The sequence below is a fragment of the Sminthopsis crassicaudata genome, chromosome 1, assembly GCF_048593235.1.
Source record: "Sminthopsis crassicaudata isolate SCR6 chromosome 1, ASM4859323v1, whole genome shotgun sequence".
NCBI lineage: Eukaryota > Metazoa > Chordata > Mammalia > Dasyuromorphia > Dasyuridae > Sminthopsis > Sminthopsis crassicaudata.
Genome location: NC_133617.1, coordinates 40,980,732 through 41,004,279, shown reverse-complemented (window position 1 = coordinate 41,004,279; position 23,548 = coordinate 40,980,732). Strand labels below are relative to the sequence as shown.

General features: G+C 36.7%; 1 protein-coding gene across 5 annotated transcripts in view; it reads right to left on the bottom strand.

Moving 5' to 3' along the window:
* LOC141560793 (piwi-like protein 1) overlaps positions 1-21,487 on the bottom strand; it is a 45,203-nt gene extending 23,716 nt beyond the window's left edge. The window contains exons 1-8 of one of the 5 annotated variants that reach the window (XM_074299547.1): positions 20,750-20,851; positions 19,957-19,974; positions 19,230-19,328; positions 18,450-18,558; positions 4,066-4,191; positions 3,220-3,434; positions 2,473-2,594; positions 1,175-1,255 (exon numbers count right to left, since the gene is read on the bottom strand). In XM_074299547.1, coding sequence (XP_074155648.1) covers positions 1,175-1,255; positions 2,473-2,594; positions 3,220-3,434; positions 4,066-4,191; positions 18,450-18,558; positions 19,230-19,307 — 731 coding nt within the window. In that variant the 5' untranslated portion in view covers positions 19,308-19,328; positions 19,957-19,974; positions 20,750-20,851. Of the gene's footprint in view, positions 1-1,174; positions 1,256-2,472; positions 2,595-3,219; positions 3,435-4,065; positions 4,192-18,449; positions 18,559-19,229; positions 19,348-19,956; positions 19,975-20,749; positions 20,858-21,348 lie in introns of those variants that run through there. The other 4 variants (XM_074299509.1, XM_074299519.1, XM_074299529.1 and 1 more) reach the window with 4 other exon arrangements.
* Between the last annotated feature and the right edge of the window lie 2,061 nt (positions 21,488-23,548).

The window sequence follows — 23,548 nt, the reverse complement described above, 5'->3', positions numbered from 1 at the left end:
GATTCTCAAGTTTGTGCTATAATTATAGTAGTTGAAAGATGTTTAGCTTGTGAAAAAAAAGGATTCAAGAGAAACTTTCTAATTTTCTTCAAATATTTGAAAATCTGTCAAAAAGTGATTAAGAGTTAAGTTTTTTTTTTGCTTGATCTTAAAAACCAAAACTAAGAAGGAAAAAAGCATTCAGGATTAATACAAAGAAAAACTTAGCAAAATTAGAGTTGTCTAAAGGAAATACTGATGACTTTCAAAGGTGCCAATTTCTTTTCACTAAAAGTCTTCAACCAAAAGCTAAGGATCCAGCTCATAGAAATAGTTCACGGGTCAGTTGGAGAGATCAGAAATTCAAGGCCTCTTTTAAAATTATAAAACCACAGATTTTTATAGTTAAAGAAGCTGCAGAAGGGGCTTAACTAGTCCAACTCTTCAAATGACAGATGGGACAATTGAAGCACACATCCTTCAACTCCAAATTTTTGGAGTACTTACTTACTGCATGGGTAGCCTGTTGATACAGAATTGATTCAGCCAAATCTAAATCAGTTATAGCTATTAATATGAAGTAATGTAATGCACTTGTAATATTTCTTAAAAATCTTATCTGATCAACACAAAGAAGCAAATATTCAGGATTAGTAGACCTAATTCATCTTTTGATTTTGGCTCTTAAATCTGTATTGCCTTGAGATATCCAAAAATTGATAAGATTTAGCTAAAGAATTTATAAATTTGACATTGAAGGATAATTTAATGCCAACAATCTAAAAGGCCCTTTTTTTTTTTTGCCCTTCCTACCTTTTTTAAAATTCCACCTTCCCTTAACCTCCAACAAAAAAAAAAATCTTATCATGTATCAGCAACCTAAACTTTAAAAACAAAAAACATATAAGACTTTACATTTATACCTGATCTGTATCTAGCAGGAAGTCCAACATGTAATTAAAACTTTTTATAGCAGAAACAGCCTAAAAGACCTTGAGACTCAAATTTTCATAATTGGGCCTTTTTATTCACCCAAAAAAGGGGAAGATTTAGTAATTAGCTAGTCTAACTCTATTCTAGCTCAAATATTCTAAAGTTCTGAGTTTTTTTTAATCTAATAGTTCCTACACTTGAAAAATACCCATCAAATAATACTTTCATTTCCAGCACCAAAATATCTAAGATACATACTAACCTATGATTTGGGATATTGATCGGGTCACTTGGATTATAATAATTACGTCCAATTTGTTGCAAATTCATGATCTTCAAAAGCCTGGAAATAGAGTCAGAAGAGTTTTAATGTAGTTTATTTCACTTTACCATCTATGGTTACTAATTAATTGATCAAAAAATCATATTTATTAAATACCTACCATGTATCCTCTACTTTGTGCCTGGTGTATTTTCTATAGTGGTGACACTATTTTCTTAGGAAAACATCTACCTAATATTGATATATTGACCCTACATTCACTGGCATATTTATAATATCAACTGACATCTGAGCTTTCCTGTTTCCTGAAGTCAGCTCATAATCTCTCCACACTTTTGTGATTCTTGGTATGGCAAATGAAGACCTAAAGAGCTTACATACTAATCTTAAACTAGCAGCTTTACTAAAACAAATTCAAACTCTGTGATAACTATCTTATACCCATTATACTAGCCAAAGTAATTTAATATCAAAACTAAATCCTAGTGAGATTGTGAAGAAACACATAGTCATTAATTATTAGAAGAATTGCAAATTCATAAAACATTTTTGAAAATCAATCAAGCAGGATGAGGTCCATTATATAAAACACACCCTGAAAGGGTTACCAAAAACAAACAGAAAAAGAATTAACTTTTTGAATTTGTTCCTAATGGCTTCATTTGTAATTGCAAAATCGAGAATCAATCAACCTAAAACATCAAATGATGGGCCAAATAAATAAGTGGTACATAAATGTAACAGATTATTATAACTAAAATACTGAATACAGAAAAAATTTTAAAATCTCAAAATGATATAAAGTGGGGGGGGAAAGTACCTACAACTAGAAAATGAGAATGAAAAGAAGAATCCTGAGTGATTAAAAAGTTGTATTTTATGTGTTTAAAGTGGTTCAAATATAAACCATACCATATAAATTTTTAGAACTGTAAAAAGCCTCTCTTCAAATGACTTGATACAAACTAATAGTTAAATATCTAATATTTACTTCAACTTATGTTTCAGGAACTATGCAAAGTACTTCACAAATATCTCATTTGATCCCCATAACAATCCAAGAAAATAGGTACTATTTACTATCCCCATTTTACAGATGACAAAACTGAGACAAACAATAAGTGACTTGTTCAGAGTAATGTGGCTAACACATTTCTGAGAAATGATTTAAATTCAAGTCTTCCTGACTCCCTGCCCAGCACGCTATCCACTGCACTACCTCACGGCTCCTAGAATCAACATTCCTCAGTAAGAGACACTAAAGAGTTTTAACAAACCTTCTGAAAATAATGTTATAAAACTGTAAACAAGTTGGTGAAGTAGGTGGAAGTTCATTTGTTAAAGTGATTGTTATCTTCACAGTTTCTCCATTCCGAGTCTGACTAAACACTTCTGTAACCTATGAAGAATGTATAAATTAAAAAAAGGCATTTGTTACTACTAAAGCATTTAGAGTAAAGCACTCTTATGTATGTATGAAGCACTGTGTTTAAGAGAATTGCTTAAGTTCTGACAATACAAAGAATAAGACAGTACTAGCTCTCCAAGAATCAAAAACTCTTAAAGGATGAGGTCTGGAGGAGAATAGCACATAATACAAAATTCAATAGAACTTACAGACTCACAAATCAAAGGACTAAATGATAAGGCAGATGGCAAGATCCAAAGCTCATTTGGTTACTTATGTAGTTAAGACGAAAATGCTCTCTATAAGGCAGATTGAGTATCTTAAATGCCAATGGTAGTAAAGATGGCAAAGGCTAGATCATTCCTCTATCATGAAAAGGAATGAAATTACTGACTCTCAAGTCATCCAAATTCTGTCAAGCAATTAAGAGCAAAAGTGGCAAGGAAGCAGGCTGTTCCTGTTGATGGCAGTTTTTCCTGTAGCTCAAACATTTAAACATCAACATCCTTAAGTACTCTCTTAAATTGATGCTATTTAATATTCTGAATTATTCAGTTAGTGATTTTCCCTAAATTTAATTTTTTTAATGTTAAAAAGCATTCAAAAATATTGCAACCTTATTCTGTAGTCTTTTGGGTAGAAATAATATTGTTCCATCAAAAGCATGACACCTTCCTATTAATTCTTCATGTTGAAAAAGTAAAGCTGAACGAAGTCTTCTGGCTTCCATTTGTGGGTTGTAGTCAACATGGTACTGATACAAAGCCCACTGAGGACGAGATGTCAGTCGAAAGTGGTTTGTACTTAATCTTACTACAATGCCTGAAGAACCTGAAAATAGAAAAAGAGGTTACCCAACTGTGAAGTATTGAAAAGTGCTAATTCTTTCATGAACATATTTCACATAAAAATCTAAGAGCATCAGTTTCCTTAAATAAGAAGCAAAAAAGAACAAAAGTACAGTCTCAGATAAAGCCAACTCTTTAAAGACTTTATCCTAATCCATTTATTTAAGCAGATAAATTTATTCCCTAAGCAATTAAGCCTACTCAGAGGTCTGTTAACACATAACCTGCCAAATAATCTCATTATAATTAGCCAATGGCCACTAATTTCACACAGAAACAACCAATGCAAAACAAAGAATTAACAATCTCTCCTAACCCTGAGATGTGACTTGACATGTTTATTTCAAAACAAGATGTAAGGGTTAAGAGAAAACAACAACAACAACAACAACAACAACAACAACAACTGCAGACCAAGATCTCTCATAGTATTTTGTCTATCTTTGCAATGCATGTAAGATAAAATTGTAAATGAAAAACACAGAAAAGTGGCATACCATTTTTTACCCTAATATTATGTTCATATTTGTTTAATAGATCCTTCCCAAACGTGTGTACATTAGTAGACTTTAAGATGAAACCTTCTAAAATGACATTCCTTAAAGCTCACATACCTGTTTTTGACTCTTTAACATGTTCTAAGTTCTGTCTGGTATTCACCCCAAGATCATGAAAATCTCTTCGACGGCCTCCTCTCTCCCCCAAAGATAGCTCCTGGAATCCAGCTGAAATCTGAAGCTCTTAATGATGGTGAAAAGTAAAATTATACATTAGTTAAGAAATAAAGCTACTCAAATTGAAATAAGAAACTATGAGATTTAATTTCCCTAATGCTTTTAAAGCAGATCCCTTAATGCAGCTGAGGTACTCAAGACAATGTACAGGTGAACTTTTAGCAACATTGCTCTAGTTAATCTGCTGGCAGAATAATAAAATAAAATAAAGCCTTAAGAATTTCTCAACAATCTTTAGAAGATATGACTTCAGAAATATGTAACATCATACAAGGTAGTATCTCTCAGACTTCCACAATTTTTGTTTTCTAATCTATGTATCATTTTCCTTATTACACACTACAACATTTATTATGTTGATAAGCACTGGACAGCAGTTTTCTAAGTAGCAGAAAGTCTAGTAACATTTTCAATTAATTAAATGTGTAACAGTAGTGAGTTTGAATAAAAATTCCTTCAGATAAAAGCATATACCTAATACTTTTCCTCAACAGTGTAAAGATTATGAATAAAGATAATCTTTTATTTCCCCTCTCCCTCAAATAACTAAAACTCATGTGCTTATTAAACTTAAAATGGGTGTTTTCTTGTTTTCTTCTAGATTGAATTTCTATTTCAAATTTGTGCTGAGACCAATCCTAGTTTTAAAAAATTGATGCTCGTGAGTAAAACATATAATTACAACAGGCAAGGTTACATTTTAATTTAAGGACTGGAAGATGCAATTTAATAGCTTTTCACATAAAAAGAATATTTTATGAGTCTTATTTCTTTACCTTCCTAAAACTAATTACCATTGAATGAAAATGGAGTCTATGTAAACATGCTTGGCAAAAATCACAAATCAACTTTTTTTTTTTTTTTTTATCTATTCATAGACATTCTATGGATCTTGTTCGACACGGCCACTTCTGTCCTCTATATAAGATATACCAAACATGGTGGAGATTTTCTGTGTTTAACATTCCACAACTAATAGTGCAACAATCCAACTATTTGTCAAATTTTGAATACATGTTAAGTCTACTTCTTTTAACTCTTGATAATACTGTGTTATGTCACTTCAGCCTCCTTCCTTATAAACTGCACATTCTTCTCTCCCCCTTCCTCACTATGATTCAGTTCCATATACAATATTTTTCCCGTTTAATCCAAATCTTTAATAAGTAATTACAGTGTTCGGCATTGAGGACACAAAAATAAAGCAACACACAGTCCTTATGGTGAAAATTTTACATGCCATTTTGAGGAAGAGCAAAGGAGATTATGATATAATAAGTACATAAATAATTTAAGGGGAAATTTCATGAGGGTAAAGGAACAATCTGAATTGTTCTAGAAATAAGTTAGATGGAAGAAAACCCTTATCAGTGATGGGAAGTAGAAAAAGAAGGGAAACCAGAGGTTTCACTGAGGAGGGAGCACCTAAGAATCTTTCTTCCTTTATACCTCATTTAAAGACAAATTTGGAGGAAATATATGCCGCCCAATATGGGAGACAGCCTGCATGAATGTGTGAAAGCAGAAAGGCATGGCCATGTGGAGAATATCTATTAAATAAAGCAACAGAGGAAAGCTGGACTATATTGTGAAGGGATTTAATAAAATGACAAGTAAAACTGTCTTAGTCTGTAGACATTAAGGGACCTTACAGAAAATAATCAATGTAAAAGATAGTTTGGAAACTGGACAGACTTGTTTCAGAGAAGACAGACTCTGCTACAGTTGCCCAGGGTCTGTACTTCATCTTTGCAGGCAAATTAAGTCTTCACACTGAAATTAAAACTTCTCTTCCTAAATGAACAAATAAAAGTTTTCACTGAGTAGAACAAATTTCTTGACTAACGCAGGCCATCTCTAGCCCTTTTCTTTGGTACTACTTATGTATATGCATATCATTTACCTTTCTATTCATGAAGAAGAACCAAATTCCTTTTATGTTTGCCTTGATGATGGCTCTGTATAGGTAACTCATTCTACCAAAATAGACTAACAGCTCTTCTCTAAATTAGAGTATCCTGGGGATACAGAGAAGTTAAATAACTTGCCATGTCCAACTAGTAATCTCAAAATCAAATTGTATATTGAACTTCTATTCTTCAACTTCTCTTCCTTCACCAAAACAATCCTCTGCTTTTTTCCTAACAATTTTTTTAATAAGCAATCCTTCTTTCACCCAGTTTTCTATATTCAAAAATTCTTAAAACTATTTTCTCTCCCACTTTATAACTAAGTTGTCAACAATTTTTTCTCTTCTTTTAAGTTACTAAACTGTACAAAACGTTTGTATATTGCCCCCCCTTTTTTTTTTTACCAGCTATCTGGATGTACAAACTCTATTTTCTCCCTTTACCAATCCATCCAAAATGCTGCCACACTAATTGTGTGTGTGTGTGTGTGTGTGTGTGTGTGTGTGTGTGTGCATGCGCATAAAATCAGGTCTTAACACAATTGTTCTAAAATCTTCATTGTTAATATCCAGAAAATCAATTCTAGTCAGCACACTAATTTTCTCATGACTTTGGGGAAAATACTAAAGCAGTGTGCACTTTCAATTTAAGTTACTGGTTGGACATCCGTGGATGATGACCTAAAGACAAATTATAAGCAAGGGACTCAGGATTTAGGAGTAATCAGAATAGAAATGGGTATCTGAAGGAAATTACATGGACAAGGAGAGATCAGTGAGAAAATTACATCAAAAGTTCTGAAGAAAATGAGGAGCTAGCAAAGTAAATTTCAAAAACATCTATGATTTTACCTACCAATACCAACTATAGAATGTTCTTTATAGAAATGAATCAAGGCTTGGAGAAATGTTGACTGTTTATAGTTGAGGACATGCCACTATGATAAAAATGACAATACCTAAATTACAGATTTAATGCAACTAAACTAATAAGTTATATATAACTTTATAAATAACAAAATTCATCTGGAATAATAAAATATAATTCATATCATAGGAAATAATAGAGGATTACATGAATCTAGCAAGACCATGTCTTACTATCTCCCTGTCTCTCTCTAACACACTCAGAGATACACTGTAATGAAAGCAGTAATAAAAATTTTCAGTATTGTTATGTGAACAGAAAAGTTAATCAATGGAACAGATTGGGTAAATATGATTCAATGTTACATAAACCTAAGGAAATTAACTTACAGGGCAAAAACTCTCAAATTGGACAAAAATACTAGTATTACTGGAAAGTAGTCTGGCAGAAATTAGGTTTTAGTCAACATTTTTTATCATAATAAACCCTACATGAAAGGAGATGCCTTTATAACTATGTCTGAAGGGGAGAGTTTTAGCTAAAAAGTGATACAGGTGATTATCACAGAATGTAAAACAAGCAATTATTACATAAAATTTTAGAACTTTTGCATATGCAAAAAAATTAAAAGGGAAGATGTCTAGGGAAAATGTGTTTTATATACATCTAATATACAAAATACATAACGTATTAATACAATTATATAAAAACAAGCACCATTTTTAATGGTAAATGTTTTAAAGAAAAACATTTTCAAAAATATTTTTTTTAAAAAGAAAGTTATCAATTTATGGAAAAGTGCTCTGAATCATTAATAATGCATTGTAACTATTCTGTGGTTTCAAACCTCCCACCACCAGATTTGCAGAAAGGACAAAAAAAAGAAATAGCGACCTTTGAGACAGACTAGAAATGACCACACTAATCCAGAGATGGTGCCACTTTAAAATGATCCAATGGAAAACAAATACAAAACTACTCAAAAGTCACTAAGCTAAACAATTACTCTCACCGAAAATATCAAGAGAAGGAAAATATACATCTGTACGAAAATACTTACTCGAACACTTTCACTGTAATAAGTTAACTTTTAAAAGTCTCAAGCTGGGAAATGACTGAATTATTGTGAAAGAATATTACTGGTAAGAATGTATTTATGATTATAAATCATTAAAAGCAATTTGAAGATTTGCATAAACTGATTCTGAGGTAAGCAAAACAAGAAAAATTTGCACAATAATCATAATCAAGGAAAACTACTTGTGAAGGTGTTCAGAGATCTTATGAACACAACGATCAATCTAGAATTCGGATGGAAGCATAACTTTTATTACTTGGCAGAGAGGCTTTATACTAAAAGGATTGGACAGAGAAGAGATTTTCAGGACATAGCCCATGTGTTGAGGATTTCTTTTGCTTTGACTATCCTTTTTTATTTATAAGGAAGGCAGAGACAAGTTAAAGATCAGAAAGGGACACAGTAGGTGCTAGTAACATTATAAATTTTACACACACACACACACACACACACACACACACACACACGAACAAGCATTTTTATTACGCACTATTGCCAGATATTTCATTTGATCTTTATAATAACTCTGTAAGAGAGGTACTCCTATTATCTATCTCCATGTTATAGGTAAAGAAACTGATAAACGCTTAAGTGACTTGCCCATTATCACACAGCTAGTGATTTTTTTGACCCTAGATAGGAATTCAGGTCTCCTGGACTCCAGGCCCAGAGCTCCTTCCACTGCACCAATATGCTAAATACATATTTAATGTAGTTAAGTCTTCCCTATATAATTTTCATCTTTTTGCTGTAATATTGCAGTATTTGAGGAGTTCATAATTTTTAGTAAGCTAGTGAAAAAATGGTTCAGAAGTGTAAAAAATAACTGTGGAAAGCTTTTGTAAAATCAAGAACTTAAAATTAAAACCAGGGGCAGCTGGGTGGCGCAATAGATAAGAGCACCAGCCCTGAAGTCAGGAGGACCGGAGTTCAAATCTGATCTCAGACACTTAACACTTCCTGGCTATGTGACCCTGGGCAAGTCACTTAACCCCAGCCTCAAAAAAAAAAAAAAAAAAAAAAAAAAAAAAAAAAAAAAATTAAAGGAAAGGAAATTAAAACCACTTGAACTGAGGGAGGGGAAAAAAAAAAGCTTTGTATCATATCTGACAATAGTTTGAAACCCAAGATATATATAATCAACTCCTTCAAATAACTCTTCAGTTCATGACCTACTTCAACAAAAACAAGAAGTGTGTCCTCCAACCTCAAAAAGCTTACTTGATCCATCCATTCCTCTGAGATATTGTCCCTTTTCTCTTCTGCCTTTTGTACTAAATTCCTCGAGGAAGCCATACAAAATTAGTGCCTCCAATTCCCAACCTCTCTCTCTAAAACACATTGTATAGACTGGATTCTATTCAACTCAAATAAATACTAGTTATTTTTCAACTGCCAAATCTTTTGACCTTTTTTAAATCCACTATGCTAGTGAATTTAACTCTGGCTGTTGACACTGTCAATCACACTTTCTCATTTTCATGATCTTTGTTCTAATTTATTATGCCCCTTAAATGGCTCCTCTTCATGGTGTCCCCTAGGGTCTATCTGGGGTGCTCATCTCCCTCTATACTATTTAATTTGGTGATCTTATGTCCTATGAATTCAATTATCATTTCTATCAAATTTACTTATCCAACTGGAATTTCTGTGCTGATTTCCGAATTGCATCTCCAACTGCCTATAGTATATCTCAAACTAAATGTCTTGTAGAATCTTAAACCCAGGATCTCTCAAACAATTCATTATCTTCCCCTAAAAAAACCAATACCCTCTACATACATTCATTATTTGCTGTTTATGGTACTACTACTCTCTCTTTTCTGCCTTGTGTCTGTTTCCAAGGTCTGGCAATTTTATCTTTGTAGTACCTTTTGCATGTGCCCATTTCTCTCCTCTGAGATTTACATCATCCTAGTAATGATCCTTATTTCCTCACGCCCGGACTTGTGCAAATACTTTTATAAGTTGATTTCTCTTTCACCAGTCTTTCCTCACTCCCACTCCAGTCCATCTTCCACCAAGCTATCAAAGCTATTTTTCTAATTATATGCAAGTCTGATCATGTCATTCTTCTATGCAAACTTCAATGGCTCTCTACTGCCCACATGATCAAATATGAAATCCTCTTTTTGGCCTTCCAAGTTATTTATAACCTTTCCCCATCCCCTACCTTTTCAGTCTTTTTACATCTTACATTGTGCTCTCCTTACACTCTGCAAGCCAGTGACATAAACTTTCATGTTCTTCATACAACTTAATATAAGATTCTTGGTACATAGCAGTCTCCCAATACATATTTGTTGAATGATTGGCAACTAACAGATATAAAATCAAAAAAATCCTCAACTGGTATATGGTCAGAGGATCTGAACAACAAAAGAAATGCAAACTATTGACCATCAAATAAACAAATGCTACAAATAACTAATAAGAGAAAAGCCACTCAAAACATCCCTTGGGTTTTGCCTCATGCATAGCAAATTATTAATTACATAAATTATTAATTAAATAATTACAAAAAATGATAATCAATTATGAATGGATGGTAGAAAGATGAGCACATTAAATCACTTTTGGTAGATCTGTACATTGGTACAACCATTCTTCAAAGCAATATCTGGAATTATTCCAGACTGAAAGTTTAATACCTTTCTACTGCTGGACATATTCTCTAAGAAAAGTCCCATTTACATAAAAATATTTATACCAGTACTTTCTATAGTATCAGAGGAAACTAGAAACAAAGTAGTGCTCATCAATCTGGTAATGGATAAACATTATGGTATATGAATGTAATAAAATATGACTTCATTATAATGAACTTAAGATTATAACTAAAGAGAAAGTGATGAGCTCAAGTCAGTTCACACTAGCTTGTTGAGAGTCAATCAAATTTTTGTGTGAATATTTATTCATAAATCAGAAAATGCTACAAATCAGGGCTTAATTTATTGTTTTATCGATAATCTAGACATAAGCAATAGAGATAAATGTTAATAATGCACATTCAACTTTAAAGTATGTGGTGCCTACAGTTTTTCCTTGAAAATCCAGTTATTAAACATTTCGGGCTGTTACTCCTATAGAAAAACAAGAGATGGTTTATATGAAATCAAGTGAAAATAGTCAGAATCAGACAATCAATATATTCAATAACTATAATAATGTAATGGACAGAACAACAATGAAATAATGGAAAATGAATACTGTGAAAACTATGACCAAACTTGGCCATGAAGAAAAGATACAAAAAAAGTACTTTTTTTTTTCTTTTTAAGATGGGGAACAATAAGTGTGGAACACTACAGAATATCAGACTTTTTTGATTTATATTAAGTTTGCTCAATTATTGTTATTTCTCTTTTTTACTATATGTTTTAAAGGATGGTTTTCTGGGAGAATTGGTAAATATAAGTAATTAAGAAAAAATATATGAAAAAATTAAAATAGTTAAGAAAAACATAAGAGAAGAATCCAATTAAGGAGGGACTTATTTATTCAGTTGTATCAAAACACTTATATTAGAGAACTAGGGGAAAAACATTGGATTTAGTGATTAATAGTCCTTTTGACCTTTTAGGAATATTTAGAGTCAAGATAAGACTCAAGCATGTTTGAAGGCAGATGTGAAAAGTCTGATCTATCTAGCCTAAAACTTGTCAATATTAAATCAATATTCCACACTCTGTCCCTTTGTGAGCCTATCTAATCACATTTGAAGGGAATAAAATGCCACTTAAGTCCCTTCTATTTCTGAGAGTCAAATCTGGCTGACAGGATTCAGATCTGGCTTTTTCAGAGGTCACAGAAGTAAATCTATGGCTGGAAGAGACATCAGAGACCAATGCTTAACCCCTTTATTGGCTGATAACTATAGTCTACAGAGGTACAATAACTCAATTTCATATAGTTGATAGTTATCACGGGTGCTCTAAAGTCAGTAGGGTTCCTTCCACCACCAACTTAAAATCAAAAAATCTTTGTGCATATTTTATAATGTCCAAAAGGAGGAGGGCTAACTACTTATCAAGCTAGAAATATCACCTGACCAGAGACCAAAAGTGGACAACTTAAATCCCATGTGAACAATATTTAGTTTATCATCATCCCTTATCAGTGATTTTGTTTAATATGCCTCATATTAAAAATAATTTTATTATCGAAGCCAAGTTTTTCTCTCAAGCACACATTTAAGAAACCAACAAAGATACAACAAAAGATGAATAGATTAAGTGGGTAAATATAGAAATAAAAAGCCCCCCAGTGCCTTAAATTTAAATCACCAGTCAGGAATCTAAGAAAAGTATTATCTGTAATTACTGGACCACTCATGGAAGCCTGGGAAAGATGACATGACCAAGAAGGGCAAGAATCATCCTGTTCAAAAACAGAAGACAATAGAATCTAACAATTCCAAGTAAATGACTATTTCTATTGCTGAAAAAATTCTAGAACATAGCATTAAGAAAAATGGTTAGCAAATATCTTGAAAAAGAAGCAGTGATCAGAGTCAGTTTGGTCTCTAACGAAAAGGTCATGTTTAGCATTGTCCAAGAAGCTGGCGATATGGGACTAAAGCTCACATGAGCTATTAAGGCTGGAAATTTACACTTATGAGTCGGATATACAGATATGATCATTGGGAGCCAATGAGATCACTTAAAAGGAAGAGAGAATAGAATCTGCAAACATCTTGAGGTAGGACATACATGAGAATCTGGTAAAAGAGACCGAAGTCAGACAGGTACCAGGATACAACAGCATCACAAAAACCCAGGGAGTCTAGGACATTCAGTATCAAAATCAAATTACATTCAATCTAAACATTTAGTACCTCCTATATCCTAGACATTAGGTGCTCGAGCTAGAAAAATAAAAGAACAAATCTTCAAGAAATGTAAATATTTTAAGAATAATAACCCATAACTATGAAAAATGTAGTAAATGGGCGACGACAACACCTTTTGTAAGAGAAACTATTTATACCATACCTGGAAGGAAGCTACAGATTCCAAGAGAGGGAATTAAAGGCAGAGATCATTCGGGGCATGGACTGTCCAAAACTGTCCAAAAGTCACAAAGTGGGAAATAACATGTTTTATATAGGTGATGGCAAGGGTTGAGCTATCAGTAACTAGTATTCATTAAATAAGTGCCATTATATACCATATACTATGCTAAGCTCTGAGGCTATGAAGGATACAAGTCAACCTTAGCTCTAAGTTCACAGCCTAATATGGCAAATATGTATATACAGCTATACATACAGGATAAAATGGAGATAAAATTAAAGGAAATCAGGAAAGGCTTCTTTACCCATTTTCTCTCCACTCTCCCACCTCTTCCACCAGTCCTGAGTCTCTTTTGCAGGATCCTCATCCAAGTTCTCCTCTGTCTCCAGTCCTGTCCCTTTTTCTCCCTGTCTCACTTCACTTAGTGACCTCATCAGCTTTCATGGAATTAATGACCATCTCTATGCTGATGATTCTCAAATCTATCTTTTCCTAATCCTTCTACCGAAGTCTAGTCTCTCATCTCCAATTACCTTTTAGAAATTCTGAACTGAATATATATATATATATCAAAGAAATCGTAAACACTCTTTTCCCCCAAACCACATTGCTCTCCTTCTCACCTGTAGGGGGGCAACACCATCCTCCTAGTCCCTCAGGCTCATCCTGGCTGTCACTGTGATCGATTTCACCTTTGTAACAATTCTCCAGAAGCCCCCTCTTTCCTGTCACACTGCTGCTACTCAGGTGCAGCTCCGCCTCCCCAAGAACTCCTCAGTCATTGCTACAGCCTGCTGGCTCATCTGCTGCCTCAACTGTCTCTTCACTCTAATCCACCTTTTGTTTGGCCACTAGAAGTATTTTCCTAAAGTACAGGTCCAACTAGGAACTATTGCCTCCAGGGGAAAAAAAAAAAAGCAAAATCCTCTGCTTTCTGTTCAAAACCCTTTCTAGCCTAGCCCCTCCTACCTTTTCAATCTTTTTTACACCTTACACCTCCACATAGTCTTTGATCCAGCAATACTGACTTCCTTACTGTTCCATAAACAATACACTTCAGACTAGGGGCTGTAGACATTTTTTGTTCTTGGAATGCACTCTCTCTTTGCCTCCTGGCTTCCCGTCATCTATAAGAAACATTTCCAACTCTTAATTTTAGTACCTTCCCTGTCTTTATTAATTTCGGATTTATCCTACATTTAGCTTACCTGTATAAATTGAGGTATTTAATTATAAATCTTTGTGCATGCTAAAGTCTCCTAAGGCAGGAGGAGGAGAGGATAAAGAGGATACAGGCACTGAACTCATTGAGAAAGGTCCTGGAAATGAGTGGACAATGTTCATTAAGGCTCTTGACTAGATGATGAATATGGATTAAATGAACCTCAAGAGAGATTACTGAGTGATGATATAGAAGGAAAGCCTATTAAGTGACAATGGGGAGCAAGGAGTGTCCCAATTCCTAGTACCATGAGAAAATTCAATCAGTGTTGGAAAAAGTGGCCAAGAAAGCTGTATCACCAGAATGGAACCAAATCTTAGTGAATATAATAAAATAGAAGGACCAAGAAAGAAAAAGATTTATAGTGAAAACTAAGAATTCCTGTTAGAGGAAATCTGCAAAAATGTTAATTAAGACGATTAGAGTTAGCAACTAAGGTCACCAGAAAACTTTAAAAGAACACTTTTTCCCCCCCTGAGGCTGGGGTTAAGTGACTTGCCCAGGGTCACACAGCTAGGAAGTGTTAAGTGTCTGAGACCAGATTTGAACTCTGGTCCTCCTGAATTCAGGGCTGGTGCTCTATCCACTGTGTTACCTAGCTGCCCCCTAAAAGAACACTTTCAGTGTGAGTACAATAAGAAACAAAAGCAACGAGAAAAGAGAGATGAAAAAATTAGAAGTAAAAATGGCATGTTTTTCTAGGATTGTAGTTTTGAAAGGGAAGAGATCTCTAAAACTTTAATATTTAGTAGGCGAAATAAAAAAAATTAAATTAGTAAGTCATAAATTTTAAATTTTATTTTGTTTTTTTCCCCTTTTTGATCTGATTTTTATTGTGCAGCAAGGTAATTGTATAAATATGTATGTCTACATCGGATTTAACATATTTTTTACTGTGTTTTAATATATACTGGATTACTTGCCATATAGGGGAGTGGGTGGAGAGAAAGGAGTGAAAAACTGGAACCACAGAGTTTTGCAAGGGTCAATGTTGAAAAATTATCTTTGTGTATGTATTAAATTTTTTTTAAAAACTTAAAAAAAATAAAAAATAAAAGTGTAAGCCAGATGGGAAAAGCAAATAGATAACAGAGGTTAGGAGTAAGAAGGAAAATGACATAAGGGGCAAAAAATAGGCAGGTTAGAGCAGTATAAGGAAAAACTTCAATAGAATCTGAATGAACATCTGTAGGATGATTTTTGTTTATGTATCAACTTTGACCAGATTTCCCCTTAAGTTCCTTAGAATTCTGATCCTATAATGGGTGAAACATGTTAAAAATAGGTCAATAGTAACTCAAGTTTTATCCCTAAGATTTAATTGAAGTGCTTAAGCCTGCCTATTTGCCCTTAGGGGTGTTTTCTATGTTTCCCCAAAACCTTGAAAGATGGAGTAGACTACTAATGATGAAAGGAAGTTACTTCTTGCTCAGATCTTCCACATCACCCTCTCACCTCTCCCACTCAGCAGGGAATTCTATTCTCATACTTTTTTGAGAAAATAAGATGCCAAATGTAATTGAGTCTTTTTTCTTCACTCCCATCTCAGAACCCCTGACATAATCTACCGTTCTATTATCTTTTGCCCATTTCTGATGAAAAGGAGAGGGAAGGACATATGTTGAAGTCCAACCCCTCTGTTTTTCACTTTATTGCCTCCTCTCTTGCCCCCCCCCATCAATGCTGATGATTCTCAAGTCTCCTCACCCTGTCCTAACTCCTAAGCTGAGTTCCAATCTTGTATCTCAAAATGCCTAATGAACACTTCAAAATGAATAATTCAGAGTCATCTCACCATATCTAAACTAATTCTTTCTCCCCAACTCCTCCCCCATTATCCCACCTTCTGTCTTGGCCTCCTCACTCTCTCATCCCATTTAAGTTCAATTTGTTGCCAAAGCCCAGTGATTTTTATCTTCCTAATATCTTTCCCACATGCCCTTCTCCCCTTTTGACACTGCCACTGCCCTGGTACATGCCTCCACTATTGTAATAGACTTCTGTCTACTCAACAATTCTGCTTTATTCTAGACTCCCTTATTCTAGTACATCCTCCACTCAGCTGTCAAAATCATCTGCCTAAAATGCAATTCTAAGTCACTTTCCTTGCTCAGTCAATTCAAGTGACCTAACATCTCCAGAATCAAATATGTCTCTTTTAATATGTAAAGCCTTTCAAAATATGTCACCCTCCTGTTACTTTTTTTTTTTTTTGCCTCTTATACTTCCTGGCACAGACTGGCCTAGAGCTCTCTCCTTTTTCATCTCCACCTTCTGGCTTCCCCAAGTCCTAGCTACAATTTCATCTTCTACAGGAAGTCTTGCCTGATTCTTTTTAATTCTAGACCCTTCTCTTTGTTGATTATCTCATCTATCACATGTATCCCCATTATACTCCAGGCTCCTTGACCGAAGGTACTAAATTTTGCCTTTTTTGTACTCCATCATTCAGCATACAGCCAGTGCCTGACTGCCTCCACTTCTTTGTCTCAATCTTTTCAATCTAGAAATTCTTCATTCCTCAATTTAGTGCCTGCTGTCTCCAATTTAACAATAATTAACTGTTAAAACAAGTGAGTCTTTCCTCAGTCCTTTATCTTTCCTGATTTCACTAGAGCATTTTATGCTTTTGCCCACCCTCTCTTCCAGAATAGCCCATTCTCTCTGGATTTTCATGACACTTTTTTTTCTTGGCTCTCTTACCAATTAGCTTAACTTTACTTTGCTGTTATCACCATCACTGTCTTTTTCCTTATCTGTGGGTATACCTCTTAAGATTCTCAGCAAGGGGGCAGCTAGGTGGCACAGTGTAAAGAGCACCAGGCCTGAGGTCAGGAGGATCTGAGTTCAAATCTGGTCTCAGACACTTGACACTTCCTAGCTGGGTGACCCTGGGCAAGTCACTTAACCCCAGCCTAAAAAAAAAAAAAAAAGGATTCTCAGCAAGACCTACATCTATTCTCTTTACACCCTCATTTGGTGATCTCATAAGATTCCCATTACTTCAATTATCTCTAGTCTGATGATTCCTAAATCTATCTATACATATACATATATATATATATATATCCAGTCAAACTCAAAATTGAACTTCAGTACCATATTGACAGCTTCATATCCCTTAGATATCTCTCAACTCAACTTGTTCCAACTTCCCTAGTTCTCTTGAGGATACCAACATCCATCCACTCACTTTTTATTTCTCCCTCCACTTATTCACTCAACAAGTTTTAAAAATTTGATCTTAATATCTCACAACTGTTCCCTTTTTTCCATCTACTTAAATCCTTCATCACATCTCTCTTAAAACTATATAACAGCCTCCAAATTATCCTAATATTCCCTTTCCCATTCCTTCCTCCAAAACAAAGAAATAATATTCCTGAAGCTTGAATCTGACCATGTCACTACTCTGCACAAAAGCTATCAATGGCTTCTTGGTATCTTGGGGGTATATGTGAGAAACACACACACACACACACACACACACACACACACACAAATATTTGTTCATTTCTATTTGGCATTTAAGGCCCTTTACCATCTGGATTCCAGATTCATTTCATACTGCTTCCCTTCGTGAATCCTCAGTAAAACTGACCCTGTGCACAACATTCCATCTCCCATCTCCATGATTGCACAGACTTTCTGGTATCCCTGGACTACACTTCTTTCTCTCCTCTTCACTGAATCCCTAATTCTTCAGCAGGGCAATTGCCACTTCCACATGAGGCCTTTAAACCTCTCCATTTGCTAGTCCCTTTCTGAAAACCACCTTAAGTATTTAGATATTATACAAGAAGTTATACAACACCTTAAAGCCTTGGACTGTTTCATTTTTGTCTTCACATCTCCAGCACTTAGCACAATTGTCTAGACCACAATAGGTACTTAATTTAATAACTGCTTGTAGATTAACAGTACAAGCTTTATCTGGGATATAGGAAGGAATGGTACTTCTGGGTGACTTCTCACCACTGGAAATTTAAGCTACTGTAAGAACAGACGGTATATTACAGCAAATATCTCTAAAATCGACCAAATATGCTTAAATAATTTGATCCAAATGTAGGACTTAGGGTTTCCTCACCTAGAGTTTCTACTCGCATCTGTAATCAGCACAAAACTTAAATGAGAAAAAGAAACAACTGTCCCTTCTATACCCCTTTCACCTTGAGATTTGGTTGCTCCTAGTGCTCCTCTCTGTCGTCCACGCCCAACAAGTTCACCTTCAGAGGTTGGTTGCTGAGGTCTTGGCTTCAGATATCCAGGCTGCTGACTCTGTTAAATTTTATTGTTGTGGGGGAAGGGAGGGGAGCAATTTAAAGCATAACTTACATGCAAGTAGAGGACAGAAGTGTACAATTAAGTAAAATATTTTAAATAAGTCTTTCAAGTTGATCTATCTTTTTATCTTTCAAATATGCAAATATCCTACTCCACTAAAAAAGTTGACCAAAAAAAGAGAAGTCAAAGAATTGGACCAAAGTTATAAAAGCCTTTTAAAACTACTTTTGGATTTCATGACAAATCAATCTGGGACAAAGAGATAAAAACATTTCTCCCTGAAAGATTACAAACTCCTCACAGATAGAAGACATTTATATCTTCATTTGCATACATTCCATTTGAACCTCACCTGCATCTGGTTATTACAGGCTTTGCCTCTTTGTTGGAAACAGAGACCAAGGTCTTTGCCCACTGTCCTAAAGCCAGCATCAAAACCTAATCCTTTTTGGCTCCAAGTCCAGGGCTGTTTCCATTCCTTCAGTCCTCAATATTAGATAAAGATAGGATAAAGTGTAGCACCTTAATCCTTTTTTTATCTTCAGCATAAGTCTCCCTTCCGGCAAAGTTTTCAGTCATTTTCAACAAAATTATCAATTCACCGATTAATATTTGATCAATAACAAAGTCAATATCTTTCCTAAGTAACTAAAGAATATACTTACTGCAACAGGTCCCACAAGTTGTGATGTTTCCTGACCTCGAGCCCTTCCTCTTGCTCTGGCTCGTGCTCGTCCACTCATTTTTTCTGAAAATGTGTAAGTCTGAAATGTGCAATATGCTCTGAGTATGCTAATCAATTTGATTTTCCTTGACTTTGACTTAAGTTCTCTCTGTATTTTGAAAAATATGTCAAAATAAGTTCCCCCCCCCAATTAAATTCTCAACACAAGAAAATATAGGTTGGTTTAAATGCTCTAAAATTTCCCTGAGTGCCCAAGCATGAAAAAAATGTACTGCAAATTACCCTAAGAATGAACAATGTTTTTCAAACTAAATTTGCATTATTCTTTACCAAAACAGATAAATTTCAATTCTTTAGTTTTTTGAACAGACTTCTGCCCTTGTCATTAGCATATTATCATTTCTCTTAAACCAAAATTTCAGTATCAACACACACTTTTCCATTGTTTCAACTATTTCTTAGTTGAAGGAAAACTGTGGTTTGGAATTTACTCTGCCAATGTTACAAAAACTACTCTAGATATTAACCGTACAAAGGTTTATTTTAACCTGAGGCTTGGCTTCTAGGTGATTTTGGGACAGGTGGGACAGGGAGTCAATTTATTAAGGAGGAAGAGAGAAAGGGAGACCTCAGTGCTTGCATTTCAGCTCTTTTTACACAATTCTTCCTGTAATAAAAGTTTGGGGAATTTTTCTTGGGCTATTTACCAGAAGTCCATGTGTATTCTGGAAGAAAAAAAAAAGGCATATGAACTTTAAAAAGGTGCTTTACATATTGGTTATAATCATTTCCAGTTCCGAAGTAAGAAATTCGCTGTTCTCAATCCAGGGTTGTCTTAAAATGGCTTTACACGTAACAAAATTGTCTTAATGGGCAAATCACATCAAATCGGTAGAAAACAAAATGGTACCGAGGTCAGTGCAAGCTCTCCACTTGGTTCTGTTGAGCCTAGAGCAAAGTGAGCATTTTTAAAACTTACAGCGCCACTTACTCAAGTCTAGGAGGGCTTTGCAGGTCGGGCTCCAGAGAAGAGTTGGAGAACTGGGATAACCAACAACTTCTGTTAGCCAGGTGGGAAAAATTCGCCCTTCCCAGCCCTGCTAAAAAAGGACCAGCTGCGCTAGGGAAAACCTTTCTTTAGCACCTCCTGGAGGGACTCCATGGAGACCGGCACCCGGGCAAGGGGGGAGAAAACTAGCTCTAGGGCTCGGCGGAAGCCGAGGTGTCCAGCTCCACCTTGTGAGGGTTATAAAAAATCAATAGCAACCAACAACAAAGATGTTTCGATGAGACGGCCCTCCTCCCCCAGAGCTGCGAAGGGGCGTCTCCAAGATGCTTCGCAGTCAAGGCTCAAGGCTTCACTACCCCGGGTCCGTCCCTCTCTCGAGCCCTCAAATGGCTCTATTACAAGGGAGTGGGGGCGACCCAGCCTCCTCGAGACCTCCCCCTCCAAGTAGCCCCGTAACAGGGCCATTACCGCAAGTGGCAAACCATTCTCACCCGCACAAGTCCCTCTTTCCAACAATCCTTAATCGCCTTCCACCTTGGACTCCACTTGACCCCCGACACCCACCCGGTGCTGGAGCAACAACGGCTGACTCCCCCCCGAGCCCCAACGGTTATAGTTTATAGCGGCTAACCTGCGGTCAGCGCGATCCCTCCGCAGCCCGTTTCAAGCCTCCCACTCCCCAAGTCTCAATGGGCTACTTCCCCAGCCGTCCCCTGGTAAAATCTCCCTAGTGACCCCTACATTGTAAGTCAGTCCTGGGACTCCAGAACTTAACCTACTGGGCAGACAGGGGAGAGGGGGTGTGGGTCTCCTTTTCTGGGCGGAGGGGTCAGAAGCTAACTTTAATGAAGGTCAGTGGCCTCAAAAGCACGTGGCGAAGGCCCGAGGCCATCGCCCGGCCCCGCCCACCATCCCCGCGGACACTTCGGCCCCATTGGCTGCACTGGGGGGGGGTAGGCAAGGTCCGCGAGCATCCTTCGAAGGCGGGATGGAGCGCGGGACGAGCCCAGGAACAAAGTGGCTCGGGGCTCTGTTTGGGTCGGGGCGGTGCGGGGCTGGGCGAGCCTCTGGGAACTGCAGGGGGGCTCACCTCATCTCGGTAAGGGAGGGCGGCGGGCTGTTCTTGCCAGTGGCGCGACTGCTGGGCCCCCATCCCTCCGAAGCCTGGAAATCTCATCGAGTCCAGGTGGTCCATGGCCGGCGGGGGCTCGAAAACCTGCTGAGGTGCAGACTGGACAGGCTGGAGGTGTCTCAGGAGCCGGGCGGCGTCTGACCAGACTGTGCACGTTCCGGAGACGCAGGAAAAGCTTGCTAGTTTCCCCCGGAACCTCGGGGGGCGTGTGTGCCTCACAGGACACGTGGTGGGGAGGGGCAGGAAGAACTCGCTCTCCCCAGCTTGTTTCTGCTGGGGCCTGGGGGTCAGGACCTGGCCCACTTTTCCCGGGCAACGCGCTCTTCCGGGAAACTGACTATCCTTGCACTTGAGGCCTGAAACACTCCCGGTGCGGTGGGCTACTCCCGGGCTTCGGAAGCGGACGGCCCCGATGGGGGCTGAGGGGCAATGTCTCCCAGACGTGGGACTGTTTGTATTCGGATGAGACGCAGGGGCTTAATAAATACCCTCCAAACGTTAGTTAAGTATGGTGTGGAAAGAACATGACCTTACTCAGAAAGTCCGTATTCCGCCTCAGTGTCCGTGTTGGTAAAATGAAAATAATGAAGTCGCCACGAGGGCTTATGAAGACTGTCCTTTGATAGCTTTTTATTTTTCCAGATAGACGCAAAGATAGTTTCCAACATTCACCTTTTCAAAACCTCGCGTTCCAGGGTTTTTATTTATTTTTTTTTTTCTCTCCCTCCTCCCCTAGACAGTAAGCAATCCAGTATAGGTTAAACGTGCAATTCTTCTAAACATCTTTCCATATTTCTCACAAGTTGCACAGGAAAAATCAGATCAAAAGGGAAAAACAAACAAAGAGCAACAAAACAAAACAAAACAAAAATGTTTAAAGTACTAAGTTATGATCCACATTCAGTCTCCATAGTTCTCTCTGCATTGGGAGTCTATTGCATTGCCTTGAATTACTTCATTGTTGAAAATATCCAAGTCCATCACAGTTGATCACATATCTTGTTGCCGTGTACAACAAGATCTCCTGGTTCTGCTCCTTTCACTCAGCATCAGTTCATGTAAGTTTCTCCAGGCTTTTCTGAAATCCTCCTATTCATCATTTCTTATAAAACAATAATGGAACATGATTTCATAGCTCATGACTAATTCAGCCATTCCCCAGTTGATGGACAGCCACTCAATTGCCAGTTTCTGGACACTACAAAAAGGGCTGCCACAAACATTTTTACACATGTAGGTAGGTCGCTTTCCCTTTTTTATGATCTCTTTGAGATACAAGCCCAATAGGGACATAGCTGTAGCAAAGGGTGTGCACAGTTTGCTAGTCCTTTGAGCATAGTTCCAGATTGCTCTCCAGAATGGTTGGATCAGTTCGCATCTGCACCAACAATGCATCAGTGTCCCAGTTTTCCCACATCCCCTCCAACATTTATCATTGTCTTTCCTGTCATCTTAGCCAATCTGACAGGAGTGAGGTGATACCTCAGAGGTGGAAAACAGCCAACTTGGTAATTAGACTTTCTCTTATGACTTTTATGATCTCAACATTATATCCCTTCTAGTGTTGCAGATTTCAATGTATTCATGCCTTCCCATCCTGTACAATTCTTGTCAATGTCTTCTTAGGTTAAAGGAACTTGTGTACACGACCACGGCCTGCTTTCACTCTTCTGCCCTTGAAAACCTTATGAATGTGAATTATTATTAATCTTGCTGAATGTCAATTTCTCATGTGTGAAATGAAGGAATTACACTAGGTTGTTTCTCAGGTTTCTTCTAGCCACAAGTCCTATGACCCTATGAAATATCCATCCCTGGTAAGGAGCACAATTCTTCACCTATGCATCCACCCCATTCTTCCAGGTCTGTGCACTCTGTGAGAGCAAAACGAGATAAAGCATTGTTCTCAGTAGCTTTTATAGTCTCCAGCACTGGGCTGGACCCCACGTAGGGCTTCATTAGTGGTATTTGAATTTACAGGTTCAATGGAGGTTGAGAGCAGCAAATGCATTGAGGTCTGACAGTTTATAGGTTAGTATATTTTAAAAAGTGTTTTAAAAACGAAGAATATTGATTCATGACCTTGCTGTGACCAGAAAAATTGTTCAGTTGTGGATTGGGAAGAATCCATTCTTTTCTAATTCACCCGACTCTGTTC